At 36.9% G+C, this 17,996-nt stretch overlaps 1 protein-coding gene across 1 annotated transcript in view; it reads right to left on the bottom strand.

The window, feature by feature from the left end:
• Window positions 1-276: 276 nt before the first annotated feature.
• The window catches only part of LOC139971231 (tyrosyl-DNA phosphodiesterase 1-like), a 28,630-nt gene continuing 10,910 nt past the window's right edge, over window positions 277-17,996 (bottom strand). The window contains exons 7-14 of the mRNA XM_071977513.1: window positions 15,112-15,291; window positions 14,136-14,214; window positions 13,011-13,205; window positions 10,379-10,494; window positions 9,905-10,012; window positions 8,786-8,888; window positions 8,035-8,140; window positions 277-1,917 (exon numbers count right to left, since the gene is read on the bottom strand). Of these exons, the coding sequence (XP_071833614.1) occupies window positions 1,838-1,917; window positions 8,035-8,140; window positions 8,786-8,888; window positions 9,905-10,012; window positions 10,379-10,494; window positions 13,011-13,205; window positions 14,136-14,214; window positions 15,112-15,291 (967 nt within the window). The 3' untranslated portion in view covers window positions 277-1,837. The remainder of the gene's footprint in view (window positions 1,918-8,034; window positions 8,141-8,785; window positions 8,889-9,904; window positions 10,013-10,378; window positions 10,495-13,010; window positions 13,206-14,135; window positions 14,215-15,111; window positions 15,292-17,996) is intronic.

Raw genomic sequence — 17,996 nt, 5'->3', positions numbered from 1 at the left:
ATTTCTGCCCCTCAATATTTTAATATTTATATTATGCACTCAACGGCAGCGATAAATCATTCAAATTGGATCCTCAGTATTAATAAAAGGAAATTGTAATGTCAGATAAATATCTCAAGGCAACTCCTCTTTCTGATAGAGAAAGTTATGTTTCACCTACTTCTGTCCCCCGACATTGAAAACAGAAGATACAAAAATGTTTCAAATTTACCAAGCAACATATCTTTCATGTCCCTACACCTCCCCCTCCCTAAGACTTTCTTGAACTGTATATTAATCGTTTCATATAAATTTGATGAAAGTGAAAGACGATATGAGAAAAACCGGCAAAATAGGTATTCCTATCGCTAAACAAACATAGCAAAATAAGTGGACTTATAACTAAGATTTCATTGTATGTGCTTTATATTTGTAAATATTAAATGACATTACATTGCGCAAAATTTTTGCAAGGTGATATTTACAACACAAAATGGGTTAGAAATTAATATGATTTCAGTATTAAGTTGGGTGTTGTATTTTGTACAAGCATATAACAGTACAACGCATTTCTTCAAGATGATACTTAACATTCTCTTTATGTGCAAGAGAGGTATGTCAGTATTTGGGTGTGACCTCTAAGTGATTCAATACAATAATTTTACAATGTTTTCTGGACTCTAAACTGCACATGCACAAACGTGAAAGCTTACACTAAAATGGAACTGATCGGTAAAGTTTCATTGTTATATGGAGAAATGAGCAGGATAATAATAATTTAGTGTTCAAATTATGTGCCATAGTTTTTAAGGCACAAGGGGCAGAACCATGTTACTTCTAGGATGGCAGGATAAAATCAATGGGGTGCAACCTCCCCCTCCCCTCAGATAGACAGCATATAACCAAACATTCCTTGTGTAAATTAGTAAATTACATAAATGTATATATGTACAGTAAAACCTAACCAGGTGACAATTGTTTAACATTGTTTCCAAATCATAGCAACATTTTGCAGCTAAACACCCTTCATTTTACCAAAATTTCCCCTCCCTCCTAATAGACCCCTCCCTAATTACATATTATCCACCCCCCCTCCTAACAGAAATGGTGGTTCAACCCTGGGAAGGCACTGAACTAAGTTTTTATAACAAACGTATGTTAAAACAGAAAGTGCTATACATCTTTGCACTGCGATTTGTCCATTTTGTGATCCTGCTGGATAAATAATTCCATGCTACAAATAATTTAAAACTTGTCCAGATTATTCACCAATTTTTAGCCACATCAGAGGTCAAAATGTCGTCATTTACGGGGTCAGGTATCTCTTGACCTGACCAGTTAACAATGAAAACAGAATGTGCCATCACAGCATATAACAAGCGAAATGTGAACTCCATTGCCAGATCTTTTAAGAACATCAACTATCAATTTGAATTTTTTCCGCACAAAGATAGGCCATAACTCCTACAGCTGCTGATATATGTTAATCTAAGCTTAACAGCTTCGAGTCAGACTATTAGTTTTATTAAAAAATCAAACAAAATGTTTACTAAGGCAATTTCAGCCAAATAAATTCTACAAAATGATACCATTATTTGTATCTACTTTGAAAGCAATTTCATCTGTAACTTTCTTTTCAAAAATGAAAATTGTTTATGGCAAGTAAAGTGAGAGCAGAATGTATAATCACAAAGATAACATGCTGATCTAAATCTGATCTAAATCTAAATCTTGTTCTAATTCATTTCTATGGTGCTTTTTCTGGGAGATAAAAGGAGACCTGAGTTGATAACCAGGACATCAGCTTTCATGTTACATCTTTGCTGGCAAACTATCTCGGTGATGTGTCTGCTTTTTGTTATCGTCCACCTGGTATCCATGAGTTACCATGGGTATCTGGTTTGTCTGTGTATGGTATGTCCCACACCCATGGCCTGTCTGTAAAAGATAGCAAATATCAAATGATGAAAAACCATCATTAAGAGAATGCATGTTAGTATAACTTTCACTTATTGAGATATTAACCTTTTAACAACAAATGCAAAATCAATCAAAGTGGCTGAAATACCTAGTTTAGGGCAGAGTACATTGAGTCCCCCTCCTCAAAAGGCATACAAAACAATAACAAAATAAAACATCCTAAGGGATTGAGGGTTTCAAATAACTGTACAATAGTTGAATTTGAAATTTGTCAAGGTCAAATACTTTTGGAGTTCATCTTCAGATCCCTGATGCTATGGAATAATTTTTTCCTTTTTTTCTTTTTCGAAAGAGCACCAAAATTGTTGGCAAGAACAGGATTCGCAGCAGTGACCTCAGGGGGATAAATCCCGTGCTTTACCATTGAACTGAACTATCAAGCTCTTATTTGACGGTTATAGCCACTTCGCTATTGAAGTGGACATCAGGACCATGCATCTTTGTTACCATAAGAATATCTTTTGACAATTTAATTCGAATTTATTCCAAAAATAGGCTAACATTACAATGAATGCATGCATTGAGGAGCTCTCATCCTCATGAAGAGTGTGTTAAATGAGCAGTACGGACATTCAAAATTTACAAACATCTCTCTTTGTGTGGGACTATGACCAATGAACACTACAATTCTGCCAAGAGCCAATCTTTAAATGATTTGCATTCCAACCCACTAATGATGTTGATATGCAAATTGGGGAGTGATCTTCTTTCAAATCATTTCTAGTTTTTGTACAAAATGCCACCAATGATATTTACCATCTCAAAATACACACAAAGCCTGCATTTTTCCTTACCAAGGTCTTTTCACACTGAACATTTTTTTTCTCTTTTCCTTCGATAACTTTTACTACACAAAGCCATCATTCCCAACTACCTGATAACCCTGACCTACATAATGAGAGGAACTGGACTTGTTTTCAATTCAAGCTATAGATCATATCTTTGAATCACAATCCAGAACAAAAGTGACTTAATTGTGACTAGATACAGTCATTCAGGTTGCAAAATGGCTACTGCTTAGGTAACAATAGACACAGTAGTGGGAGACAAGTCTCAGCTCTGTTACTGACTCTGTAATTCAGAATATTTAAACGGAGACAACACTATAAGGTGTGGATAAGGTTTGGATAAGTAATGATGATTTGGAATATCTATTAAAGTATTGAATAAGTATAAAAACTTTTTCAGAGTAATTTAAGAGGTGGGAAATGGGAGGACAGAGAAGTGGAGAGGATGGAACGGGGTAAACAAGAAGGAGAGGGAAGAGGATGGGATGGGTTGTGAGGGGAGAGGGTGGTAGGGGATAGGAATAAATATTACATGTATTAAAAGTGACAATTTTGATGAGTGGTTGAGGTAATATCACTTGATATGACAATGAACTATAACATCCATCTGCACAGCTTGGATCATCTTAAAGCTCCTTAACAAAACATTACCAAGAAATTCATCAAACATCTTAGTTGAAGGCATGGATCTTTAGCCAGAAAAATTCACACTGGTTTTTTGGAAGGGGTGTGGGGGGGGGGGAATGAATCAGGGGCGTATCCAGGATTTTCCAATAGGGGGGGCGCCAGGCATGAATGATCGCCGTCCTGGGGGATGGGTCTAAGGGGAGGGGTGTACAATTTTTGCTTTCAAAGAAGGGCTGAAATGCAAAATGGTGTCATATGCATGGGCGGCGATCCGTTCTTCCGAGTGGGGGGGTGGGGGAGGGGATATGACCTTGTTGACTATCTAAGCGTAGCGCCACCATGAGTTGGCGCGAAGCGTACAAGAAAATTTTGGGATTAACAAACCCTCTAGATGGCCGGAAACGGCACTTCCCGAGGTTTCCAAGCGGCATATACCCAACTTTAAAATAGGGATGTCATGTCCGAAATATCTCATAATCAGGATCCAAAATACTTTTTTTTTTTAATTTCGGGTGTTATTTTGGGAAAATTGCCCCTGTAAATCTTGTTTCAGGCGCAACGTTAGAATGTTCGAGAGCTCTGTTATATTATTCGATGAAGAAAATGGCCTCATGCAGGCTATTATAGGCCTATACACATGCAATACACAATTACACATAGTTACATTCCTAGGTACCGATTGCTAGGGCATCCAGGTGAAACGTGTATTAAGCATTACCCTGGTTACATGAGATTCTCAGCTGTTCGAGGGAACATGTACGTGTGTAGGCCTACTATAGGGCCTATATGAATACTATGAGCGTGCATATATGTACTATATCAATACCGTGGGCGCAATAATACATTTTGTTGTTATAGGGCCAATGAAGCCTACAGTCAACTATTTTTGCTTTATAAAGACGCTTTATTTGAAAAGATCGCACTGCGTTTATGGTAGGCGAGAAATGAAGCTAAAAAAGAGCCGTACATTAACAAAGATGCATAAATGTAGGCATGAAAATATTCTTATCCGTGGCATTTGGTGGTAGGGGGGGGGATATGGTGCATTACATCCCCTCCACCCATTTTCATGGGGGGATATATCCCCCCTCCACCCAGGATCGCCGCCCATGGCCATATGTGATCCATTTTTCGACCTTAATAATAAGCAACATTTCCAGTAAATATGGACACAAAATGCACAATTTAGTATGGCTGGCATGTCATTTAGTGTTTATAGTGATAATACAAACACAATTACCATCTATGTTTCTAAAACTATTATGCCGCCGAACTTCGCCAGAACCTTTTTTTGGCAAACAAAAAATAAAGCATACGGGAGGGGGGGGGGGGTTGAGCGATCACCGACATCTCACATAAAGGTCGTCATCAATTTTTTTGTTTTTTTTTGCTAAACTTTTTTTTTTTTTTTTTGGTGACGGCCAATAGGGGGGGCGCGCGCCTGTTGCGCCCCCCCCTGGATACGCCCCTGTGAATACTGAGGGGTTCAAAATTCAGATGTGCATTTGTGATTGAATAATATGATCTGAGCTTCAAGTTTGGCATCCAACTCTCAAGTTTGCATTATGAAACGACTCTTTAAAACACAGTAAACCTGACAATCTTTTAACTAGAAACTCAGTTAAAATGAAGAATCCAGCATTAAATTTTTGCCTGAACAATTAAATGAGGGATATGGGAGGAGTGGGGGGGGTCCGTGGGGGGGGCAGGCTGTGATGAACATTGATGGGTGCCATACGGAAATCTGCTAATAATTGCTTCTACTAATTGTACGGCATGAATCAATAAACAGCTCATAAACGCACAGTTATCAATAAAACAAAAATTTTGTTTCAATCGTGGGTAGTTAACTATCAATTTATGTAAACCAAAACATTTCATTTGGTTATAGGGGGAAACAAACCCAGTATCTTCATACTAACTTTATTCATTCCATAAGATGGGTCTGGATAAATCCTTGTTTTATTACAAAATAGTCACTTTGTTTGAACTTAAATGACTTGGTTTTTAATATGATAGTCATAGTAGGTTTTCTCAAAATGCTTTTTAAATTTTAATATTCAATTTTGCAAAGTTGACACGATTAATTTCGTTCAAAATTAGTAGCAAACACACAAACAAAGAAAACTTATAGATAATATGACAGCGTCTTGACTAATTCATTGACATCATTGTAGAACAGACATGACTTTCACGAAGGTCAAATGTATAATATTTATGTGGGAGACAAATAAATTCAAGTTTCAAGGAGAGATCTGAAAGACTTCTCTTGAATTAATAAAAAATGGTCAATAATCATTGAAGAGAACAAGTGATAGTGTGAGAAATTTTAGAATATTAAAAAAAAAAAAGTACAGAGAATAACTATATAAAAGCCTTCAAGGCACTTCACTGACTAAAAATGGCCTAATTTCCAGAAACAACTACCATAAAATGTAAAAACCCATAAAACTTGAATATCCCCTAACCCTTTTGTCAATATTCATGATTCAATATCTAATAATTTATGAATAAACTTCCAAAATTCATAATTCCTTGGGGTATGTATTGTCTGGGCGGTAGCAGGGGAGGGGGGTGCAGAGGGGGTGAACCCTGCCTGTAAGACTGTTGAATAGTATAAGGACAGTTGGCACTATTCATAATACGTAGAGTGACTGTCTGTGCTTACATTTTGAATGTTAAAGTTTCTGTCAGCTTTCATACGAAATCCCAAAGTTGCTTGTAATCTAATTAACATCCGACATGGCAATTAATCGGAGTGTTACTATCATGCAGACGAAGTCAGATAATTTCGCTTTATTTAGAAAGCCTTGACTTGGAGGCATGCAGATAATGACCCTATTTTATTCGACAATGAGGCAGTCTTTGGGTTTTATTTACGTTGCTGTAAATTCATGAATTATTCATGAGCTTGCACTTCTGAAGGAAGGAAAACCCTTCTAGAGGTGACCAGCGGTTGTTAAGGATATTACTACGATAGCCATACTACACCACTGTAGTGAACAGGTCATGCTCTACTGGAGAATTGGATGACTAGCAAGCAGTGCTTTCTACAGCTAACTGACCAACGCAAGCCACAGAAACAGCAAATCATATTGCAAACATTGATATTTTGTCCATTTTGTGTTTTTTCTTTTTGGTTAAATTCCCTGTTGAAATGCTCACAAAATACCTGTGCACTATTATTTACAACACACAATGGAACCGAAGCCATACTTCTAAAAAGCCAAAGTAGCAATTACTTTAATTAATTTTGCTCTAATCAACTTAGAGACTAAATCAACAAGTGTTTTTGGTAGCATTTTCTTGACCCATTTATATTTCTTTTCTCTGCAAATGAGGAAAATTAGGTTGGAAGCAGGTTGGACAATCAGTAAAATAAGTTGAAAGTCTATATGAGCTTTTTGTTGTACCAAATTAGAGGCTGTTAGTACAAGTAAGAAAGGGAAGTAAGCATATGAAGTTAATGGACTCCACATTGTATTATGTCTGCTGAATAAAAAGAAATTGTTTAAGCGGTGATTTAGTAGAAATGAGTCAGAGAAAGAACATGACCCAGTTCCAACATCGAAGAATGGCACATTTTCAAACAATTTGTTAAACATGTAACAATGATTTGACCTTCACGGAAAGTGCGACGGAATAAAAAACCCCAAAAAAAGGTTAATAAATAGTAGGAAAAAAAGCCATACTTTGAAAAGTTAAGTAAAATTTCAACAATAATAATTTGAGGCAATAACACACGAACAAAAAAATTAAATCATAAAAATGTTTTTTTTTAAATTTTATTTTTTAAGGAAAACACAACAGAGGAAACTGAACAAAAGTGTAATAAAAATAATATGAAAAGATTAAATTTTTTTGAATGGATAAACAAGAATTGGGTTGAATTTGGCATTATTTTGTCTGTTTTTTGTTTTGTTTATTGGGTCTTTTACTGTGAATACTGTTTCATGTTATCATGTGATCAGTGTAGTGGAATCATCACATAGTAATAGGAAAAATGACATAACATTGACATTTTTTACAGTACAGACACAATTATTGACACATGTTACTGTTTTGTGATCTATACATATTCATACATAAATACTATATAGTAACAATATTAGTAAAGAATGTTGGAAGCTAGTAGATAGAGCCTGAACTTCTTAAAAAAATACACATTAAATATGCAAAACTCATGCAAAGGTTTGCATGTGGGGTGGGGTACTTAATTTTTTGTGAGTGTGTGTAAGGGAGAAAGGTGGGTGGGCAGGGGGGGGGATTGTAAAGGCTGTAAGGGTGCAAGGTCAGCAGAAATTTGAGGGCAGAGAGGATTCTGTTGATATAATTGTGTTTGGTAACATTTCTATGAAAGAGTCATCTGATAAAATACAAGTATAGAAACAAGGCTTTGTCGAAACAAGATAATATATAATGAAATCAACAAAAAGTTTGATACTAAACACAAGAGAGTGGTTAGTCTTGAACAACTTATGTGACAAAAAGCTGAAATATACCGAAGTGACAAATCTACTTCATGAAAGGGAACAGAAAAAATTAGGGGGGGGGGAGGTGGGGAACAGGCAAGTTTTCCCCTTCCAACATTTACTGCTGTACTAGAGAAAAAATGATATAAAAAGGTTTCTATATTAAACTGACGTTTTTGGCATCTTACCTGTTTTTGTATATGGTTCCAGAGGCACATCCCATGGAAGAGGGAAGTGAAGACATGATTCTGAACTCTCTTCCTCAGAGACAGAAAACTGTTTGCAGTTCTCATCCTAAAAAAAAAAAAATGTATTTCACTAAAATGCATAATTTCTCACATTTTGCCAATTGTTGGAGATTTAATTGCAAAACATATTTTCTAAATATGGAAAGGTTTGATTGAAAATTGAATAAAAATTTAAAACAAAAATGGAGTGCTAATGAGATGAAACCATAAATTGAAATGTTGAAATGTTTTGAATGAATAGAAGAGATGTAAGCTTCAGCAAGCCATGATTATATAGATAAAATGACAAGCAGTGATGAGAGCAAATGATAATTAGTAATTAAGACAAATTCAAATTTAACACACATTCTACGAGATTTATTTTGAAATGAAGTGTCCCTCAGGTTAAAAAATTTTCTAAGGACAAAAATACATTTAAGAATGCCATTGAAATTAGCTTTGATAGAGTCCCTAAGACATTACTTCAAAAATATTTGAGGTGTAGCTGGGAGGGATGGAGGCAGGGGTTCCTTATTACTTAAAATATATCTTTTCACAGTATTTCAAGTCAAATCCCAAACAGTGGACATGATACAGTTAAAAATGGAAAAGTTGGCTTCATGTTCGACCCCCCCACCCTTCCCAATTCCACAAAAAGAGCTCAAGTCTCTTCTAGAAATCTTCCAAAACTGTTTTCGAGGAAAATACTCACAAACAGATGAGGAAGGAAGAGGACTCCAATTTCATAAGACCTGATCATCAATTGACTTCCATTCTTCTCTAGCATTCCCCATGCCGCCTTCGACATGTTAGCACTGTGATGAAAAAAGGGTTTTGATAAAAAAAGTTTCCTTAAAACTTCGATAAAATTTCCACAAAAAAAACACTTCAGTCACCTTTAAATGCAAGTATGGATGACTTTTAGTAATGTCATCATTGCAAACTTACATGAAGATTTTGTTAAATTAGTTTTCACTCTATTGTTAATGACCTTGAATTTAATGACCTTGAATTTAATGAACTTGAATAATGACTTTGAATGAAGACCTTGAATGACCTTGAACAATGACCTTGAATTTGGTCGAGCTCTAATTTTGTAAAATTAATACGATACTTATGAATGTGGTGAGTAGAGGTCATTTTCATAAATAACGGATCCAAATTTGTGACAATTTTAGTGTTTCTGTCACATTGTGAATCAGCTAGTATAACATTTACATGGTAAAATAGAGCCTAATATTATCATAAACAAACAATGCGAAGGTCATCGACTTTTGAGCGAAGCAGGTACTTCACATTAGAGTGGCTAACCCCTATAAATAACATTATTTCCGTTTTACAGACCATGGTAATATATAGTTGATTATGTGTTGTTACAAGAACACTACAAAATGTCACAAATTAGATACCTGTCTTTAATATGGAATGACTCACTTATATTGCGATTAATTCCTACTTTGAACTACAAAAAATTGGATGTAAATTTCAAGAGGATGCTTTTACCATGTTTCTCTTTTATCAGTCAAAAGCAAATTCAGCAAAAGAGAAATTGCTCAATGAAAGAAGTTATACCCTAGTGCACATTTGCAAATGGCCCACGACACGAGGAGTCTGTCTCGTACAAAAAGTCTGTCAATGTTTACATCTCTTTACATTTTCACACTGGCCAAAAAAAAGAAGAAAGAAGTCCTGTCCACTCTACCTCGGAAGGCACGAAATGTTAACACCACTTGCAATTCATACCTGAAACTTATTTGAGGTTGTAAATTTCAAATAGACTACAGATTACAGTTGTTTTCTTCATATATTGACTAAATCTGACAGATCTTACCTTGTGACCATAAACCAAGCGGCCTTCTTGCTATCGGGAGACAGGAGTGAATATGACTTTAAATGAGGAGATGCTCTTGAACGGCCTCTGTTACTAGCTTTCCATTTACTGAAATGAAAAAATATTTAATAAAGTCCAATAATGTTAAGGATGATGGAATGTCCATATATGCTCACTTCTGGACAATGTGACAATGGACTCAAAATGAATTACCAAATGTACTTGTTGTTTCAAGTTACTTTAAAGTTACCCCTCTGTAAAATACACTTTTACATATATGATTACAATATCTAATTCACTGTTTTGCTATTCTCCTTCACATTTCGCATGCATTTGAAATTACTTTTTGCATTATGAAGAGGTATTGCATAAATATGAATTGGATACGGACATATGCAGTATTTAAGCCAAAGAACACACCCTCCCCAACCCCGATCTAAAGAAAGAAAGATATTCTGGCAATGTTGGTCTTACTGTAGGAATGTGTGGAAGTACTCTTGTCTTCTTGCATTCTGTATGTTGTATGGTATAGATGCTCCTGCCTTGTAGCCTTCTAAACTGGTACGGACATTATCAATTGTTGGAAAGATCTGTAACAAAGAACAATATAAACCCTGAATTTGGAAATGAAGGCAACAGAAATTGCAAGCCACATGATAGGCTAATCAATATCAAAGTTTATCTTCTTTCTTGTTGGAGAGACATTTTGAACTTATTGTGTCATATTTTTCACTTTTCCCTTGAAAACTTGCTTACAAATGACATTGGCACTTGAGTTGAAGCCAAGACGATCCCCCACTCTTCCCCAACCCTTGCTACCCCACTTAAATAAATATCCCAATACTGCCAGCTTACTCATAGACTCCCTATCATGCTGGGGGATTACAGAAACAAAAACTTGAAGCACATGCAAGATACTATCTTTCCTGACAGCCATCACTAGAGCAACAGGAAAGGTTAACAGGCATGACCACACCAAGGAATCATTTGATTGCTCAGTTGGTGCAACACAGGAATCAAAAACATGTGGCCACTGGGTTGAATCCTGTTCTCCTCTTTCAAAGTTTTGTAAAAAATTCCCCAATCACTTTTCTGCCAATGCATAGACTTCAACTAAAAGCAATCTTCTGGTGGCGGCAGCTGTTTGCTTATAAATATTGCTGGAAACTTTTTTGCATCAAATAGGCCCAAACCACATCCTCATAACACTTTCAATGATATCATCAATGCAATTGAGCTGAAAATGTAATTGTTTTTCTTTAACATTGCAAATTATTTATTCACAGAGGAATACAGTTTCTACAAATGAGTTGTATTTTGATGAATGTATCATATTTCAAAGATAACCAACGAGAAGATTAAAATATCCCAAGTTAAGCTTTTGAAGCTGACTTTGCAGACCACCTACTGTGAGACCACTTCCTGGAGTAAGGAAAGGTTTAATAGCCAGTAATAACAGGTTTAAAGTGATTTATTTTTAGATTTACCACCGATGTTGTTCATGGATAAAATATGTCATTCAACGACTGCAGACGACAGTGATAGTTGTTAAAACTAACGAAACCGGTGTATAGACGGAAAAATTTTGAAAGCATTTTTTGAAAAAATGGTTCACATTATAAGAGCTAGACCACGCCTAGATTCGAGTTAAGTAATGAATATGCAACACTAAACAGCAACGGTGTCACCGGTGTAACAAATGCACACTGCTTCATTTTCGATTCTAAATTTGAGTTAAAATGTCGAATGGAAGCCACCCGATGTGAAGCTGTAATCCATAAATCCTTGCAAGCTTCTCCCACATTAGTGTTTGTAAAACTAACTGCCTCATGGCCTGTAAGTTTTTATTTAGTTCCGTGGTTGCATCAGCATGGTATTGCGTTGTTAAGTAATAGGATATACACTAATCCTGTGAAATAGTAAAAGGATGTAGTAGTGATATCGGTTTTTTTCTTCTTGACTAAATTCTTCCTCTACGTTAGGTTTTATCACCGGACAACTATTTTAATATCATAGGACCTTGGATGTGAGATTATTTCTGAATTGAATATACAATAAAGATGGTAAGTCAGTGTTCCTTTGATCAGCTTCATTGAACGTCAGGTGGAACCTGAGCTAACTGTTAGTAGCCTATGTCTTAGTATAATAGGGTAGCCTAGTCAGAGACCTAGTTCTAATATAGTTAGGCTATTCGGCTCTGTCAGAGAGAGACTGTGAAGATAATGGAAGGTATGTGATACCAAGTGTAGTATTATGTGTGACTATAGGCTAGGTTTTGCACATTTACTACTGTTGTCAGTAGTCTGCTAGTCACATCGACGATCAGCTGTTCTTCGAGCAAGGAGAATTTCGTTGGTAATGAATATGCATTACACTGCGTTATCTCATTGGCTTATGTAAAGCAACAGGCATGGCATAAAGAAGTACATGAATTAATTGTTTAAATCTGATAAATTTTTGGATACTTTCCATCATTAATTTCTTAATGAAACGTTCTTGACAAAATTAGCTTGGTAAAACCATCTCATTTTGCATGGTCCGTCAGATAAGCCGCTTAAACGAAGTTTGTGTAAAGCAAGAGGCATGGGTAAAGAAATACATGAATGAAATTTGATAAATTTTTGGATACTTTCGATCTTTAATTTCTTAATGAAACGTTCTTGACAAAATTAGCTTGGTAAAACCATCTCATTTTTCATGGTCCGTTAGATAAGCCACTTAAACAAAGTTCCATTGTTTGAAAATAAATAGTTTTATGTATTTCCTTTTTCCAAATTCACGAAATTACTTGAACCCATTCAATAAAACTGGGCAAGGGACAAGATATTGAGGTGGGGGGGGTCTTCAATTGACCATGTGGAATGTTTCCCTTTTCAATATTATTCTTACATTGTCTACCACCAGAGAGTTCCTTTAACCAAATGCCTTTTTTTTTCTTTGTTCTTTTCCTCTATTGTTGTATTCTGCTTATCTGTAATGTTTTAACTGTTTAAGGGGGACTGCTCGTACTCGGTCCTCCTCCACCACCTTGTTTTATCTCGACTCTGTACTACTCCTCTCTTATTGTTGTGGACATACACTCAAACTCAAACTGAGACCAACTTACCAATTTGAGTGTCTTAGTTGAGACATCTCTGGATGCATACTGGGTTGATACTCCTCTGGATGAGAGCATTGACTGTAGCCATTCACCACACAGGTACTTGGTCTGATCAGCCCCGAGGGAACCAACGCTCGAAAATTGACCAATCGCAGACCAGTTTCTAACCATAGCACTGTCAGGACCTTGCTTTGAAAGAACCTGCAAAAACAAAACAAAAAAGTAAAAAGTAATTGACCTCACCTATGCTTCCTCGATTAGCAACATTTATCAGCGGGTGGTAGCTTTAAAGTATTGCTCTCTATAGATCCATTAAAAAAAACACTTTTTACCTGAAAACTTATGAATCACTGATTTTTGTTTGCAGGAAACAGCAGTTTTACTATTTTTTTCATATCAATAACTGATAAAGGTTAGGAAGGAAGTACTTCACCATGATCTCATGTGAATGTTACATTAAAATGTAAACATTAACAATAAGTAGGATGTTTTATTTAGACAAACACACAGATCACTATAAACTAGTGTGTTTACTGTTTATAACTGCAATAATTTGGTTGATTTTTTTTAAGTTTTACTCCAATTTGTAAAAGATAAAACCTTCTAAGTATGCAGACAGATATTTGTTGAGCAATAAAAGGAGAAACTGCTTTCATTCCAGTTTGCTCCACCAAATATCTAAAACCTTACAAACTTATGGTAAGTTATGAATCCCCTACAGAAGCTTTCAACGTATCAAAGCCTAATCCCCCGCCCCCCTCAAATGGGTGGAGGCAGAGCATAAAAGTGCAAAGGAAACATTCATATACCATTGGACAGTTTTCTGTAAAGTTTAATACTATCCTATAGAAACCGAATGAGGGAATTTTTTGTTTAAGTCTGAGAAGTGACTTAGGTTTCTCATCTTAAAAATATATAACATAAGTTACAATCTTATGTGACAACAACAATTCAAAGACTCTCTGCTGATAAATCCGGCAAAGGTTACATTTAACTTATGACTGTCTTAGAATATAACAAAAAAATTTTCAACATAAAAGTTATCATAAATAGAGGAAGAATGATTAAGGATACAAAAGGGGTTAAAGTTTTCCACTTCTTAATATTATTCAATAATAATCTCCTAGTTACCTTTCTGACCTTCATGTGGCCCCATTTACTTTTAGCATCGTTGGTATGTCTTCCTGGAATGGAGGCTACCAAGAAAACTCTGCAAATAGACATAACAACATTTCCTGAGATGTCTAGACCACCTGGAGATAAAGACTTTACCTACGGGAGAGCTACTGTACAAGGTTGTAGAGATACAATGCAATGCTCTAATGACAGAGAGGGTTTGCATATTGATGCATTATGACAGCGGTTTAGATCTGTTCACTCAATGCAGCAGTTTCACCTACCATAAAAAAAAAACATGACTGGTATTGATTCAAGACCAAAGTTTCACACTTGCAGACCACTGACTAATAACTGCTTGACGGTTCTCATAGATGCTGACAAGTTTTAAGCCTAGGGGCACTGTAGATACCAAATTACAGACTACAGTTGCAGAGTTTATCACATGCAAGCTTAACTGTAGAATGATTCAAATGATGTAACACCCGGTCAATCCAAACACAATCAGAGAGGCAGCTACCCGGATATTCACGCAGCCCAAACACCAACCCTCTCCTGCCTCCCCCCCCCCTTCCCCTGGACACTTGATATTCTCTGACTACTGTTACTAGTAGGCAAATAACCCCAGGAAATAACTTTGTGTAAAAGTAAGTTGGCCTGACGTTTCGATCCTAGCAGGATCTTCTTCAAAGGTTAAAGCTAGGATCGAAACGTCAATTTACCAATTTACTTTTACACATTTTCCTACACAGGCTCTGTAATGGATAAGCAGTTTGCTAACAGTTTTATTTTATTAGGAAATAACTTTAGCAGTTTTAGTTTGTGTAGCAGATTTGAGGTTTATTGATATTTGTTTCTCCCAAAACTTGACAAAAGGTGTGCTTGTTGATATATATACCAATATACATCTTCTCTGTTGCATAGCAACTACACCATTTTACATAGCATTTTTTGGTATTTGATTCCTGAACAATTGTTCCACCTTTCTCACCTGGCACTGGTGAAGTCATGTTGTAATATATGTTTCTTCCATCTCATGAGTGAAATAGACTTATACATGGACAGGTATTCCACAAGGTCCCTCTTAAAATGGGTAACAGAGTCAGCTGTAATGCCATCCAGGGATAGTTCACCCTCCTCAAGCTTAGGGAAGAGAGGACTTATCCATACCCTGAAAGAGAAAGGTGTTGAAATACTAACAATCAATTTTTCATTTTTCTGTTGGATTATGACATAGGAGCACTAACATAATTCTGCCTACTGTCATCCTGTAATACAAATATGACGTATCCAACATTTACAACATAAACCAAAGTAAACCGTCTAAAATATATATAATGTGTAAAAGTAAGTTGGCCTGACGTTTCGATCCTAGCAGGATCTTCTTCAAAGGCTAAATGACAAGTAGCAGTAACAGAAATATATATTTGTAGATGGCCACTTCTTCTTAGAACCCTGGCTAGATGTGTGACATACATAATTCAACACAGTGCACACTATTTCATAGTTGAGGACATTTTAAGCGGATGGTTGGGTTTGTAATGTAACGTTTCTATTCTTTCAAATAAACTATAATACAAAACATATTTGTCAGCTAGTTGCATTTTTTATATCACAAGAGGTATATTACCTTTCGGGATTGTCTGTCATTTTGGAAGGGAAAAAAGTCAAAAGTATACAACAGTTTCATAGCTGATACACCCAGGCCAAGTCACCATTGCAGTCTGAAACCAGACAGACCTGGATGGGTTGATTAAAAGTTAACAGCTCCTCTTTGTATTTTAAAACATTTACACTAACTCCTGCTTGATCGCTCACTTGCTTCTATGATTCTTCCTTATCATTGGTAACTCCTATTAAGCTTTGGAACTCTTTAACCTCACCATAGTTACATCCGTGTCACAATTTATTTTGGTACGACGCCTTGAACGAATGCCATTTTCTGGATAATAGCACATTATAAATTGTATTATTCAGGTGTGTATCCAGGGGGGGCGTTGGGGGCGCGCGCCCCCCGGGTAAGAAAAAGAGGAGAGAAAAAAAGAGAAGAAAAAGGAAAAAAAGGGGGAAAAAGAGGAGGAGGAGAGGACGGAAGGGAAAAGAAAATGAAGAAAGAGAGAAAAAGGAGAAAAGGAGGGAGTAAAAGAAAAACGCGAAGACATCGGGAAGAGAAAGAAGAACAGTGACATCATTACAGCGCTGAAGGGTAGCCAGTGACGGATCAATGATTTCGTAAATGTGTGACTCACCCTACCCCTTACACCGACAACTCCATTTTTTAACGTTTCCATTTCCTCTCTCACTAATGATCTATATATATACTATATATGGTCTATCATAACGCGTGTGTATAATTTTGCTATGAAACCAACTGTGGCTGGTCTTAAACTCAACAGCGTCGTCGGGGAACATGACGATTTTTGGGATGGGGGCGACCGCCCGCCCCCCCCCCATTCAGCACTTCTTTAAATGATATCGCTAAGTAATTTCAAAATAGCAAGTGCGTAGATGCAACTTACAAGGCCTGGGAAGTGTCATTTCCAGCGATCTGGGAGACATTTTTGGCCAAAATTTGCTTGTACGCTTTGCGCTAACAAATGGTCCTGGGTGGTGCCATTTCCAGCGATCTGGGAGGCATTTTCGGCCGAAATTTCCTTGTACGCTTCGCGCCAACCTATGGTGGCGCTACGCTTAGATAATTTGCCTACAGGCTTCGCCCCTCCCTTGACAAATTCCTCGCTACGCGCCTGTTTGAATTTGTAACGCAAACAGCAGATATCACATCATATCAGTGAGCATGAAAATGGCGTTCCAGGATGAAAAGCCTCAAAACTGTCCAACTTGCCTGAAGAAATAACCAAAAATTTTCGCGCGCACTCAACGTGTTAATGTCAATATCTTATAAGCAAGCATCGGTTATTACATCGCATGCCATCGTGTACCGTACGTTCCGTTAAAATTGCGCAGTATACCGCGGGATGCTAATGTAAACAACGACATGTCTCATGTAGATGTAAAAAAAGCATGGAGGTCCAATTATGTCAAAACTCTTTTTTACATTAGTAATGGTGAATTAGGGGCTGCACCCCCGCCGCGCAGTGGCGGAGCGTCCATACGGTCATGGGGGCAGATGCCCCCCTGATGGACTCAAATGGACTGCTGGCGCCTTTTTCAGCTCTTTACCACTTTTTACTTATTCTAGATTATTGACTTTTTTATTGCGCTCTCATCTACTTATTGACATTTGTCACATTTTGTTGGTGTAATTTGGCGATGACACCTTATTCTTCGTTTATCTGCAAATTAGCCAGGCCCGGAAAGGGTCATTTCCGGCGATCTAGGGAGTATCTTTACTCAAAAAATTTTCTGTATGCTACCCGCCAACCAGTGGTGGCGCTCCGCTTAGATAGTGTCGAAAGCGCCCCTACAGACCATTCTCGCCCCTCCTGACCAATACCCCTAGCTCCGCCACTGCCGCCGCGCCTCCTACGCCTATGTGTGTAGTGTTCGGTTTCGGTAATATCTGCTATTTTCTCATTTCCTTCAACCAAGTTTTATAATAGCCATTATAAGAGGTTTTAATATTTGTACACCAATAAATTAACTGTGTCTGAAGTTTCGAAAATTTCTGACCAACATTCTGCATCACACTTCCCTCTACTCGTGCAATTTTGACCGGTCTGTTAGGGTTGAAGGAAGTTTTTCTATATTGGTTGTCCATAGATGAAATTTTGTACAACATTATGGGTACGTTTTGAAGTGAGTTTATTCACGAGAAATGTGAATTTTCAAATTCTGAACAAATATGGGGCTTAAAACCTTGAAAAGTGGGGCTGACGAGTATTGTGGGCCGCGACGTAGAATCACCTACAAAAG

This window comes from Apostichopus japonicus, chromosome 8, assembly GCF_037975245.1.
Source record: "Apostichopus japonicus isolate 1M-3 chromosome 8, ASM3797524v1, whole genome shotgun sequence".
NCBI classification, from domain to species: Eukaryota; Metazoa; Echinodermata; class Holothuroidea; order Aspidochirotida; family Stichopodidae; genus Apostichopus; species Apostichopus japonicus.
Note: the sequence above shows the minus strand (reverse complement) of the source record. Positions and strands in the feature narration are given on the sequence as shown.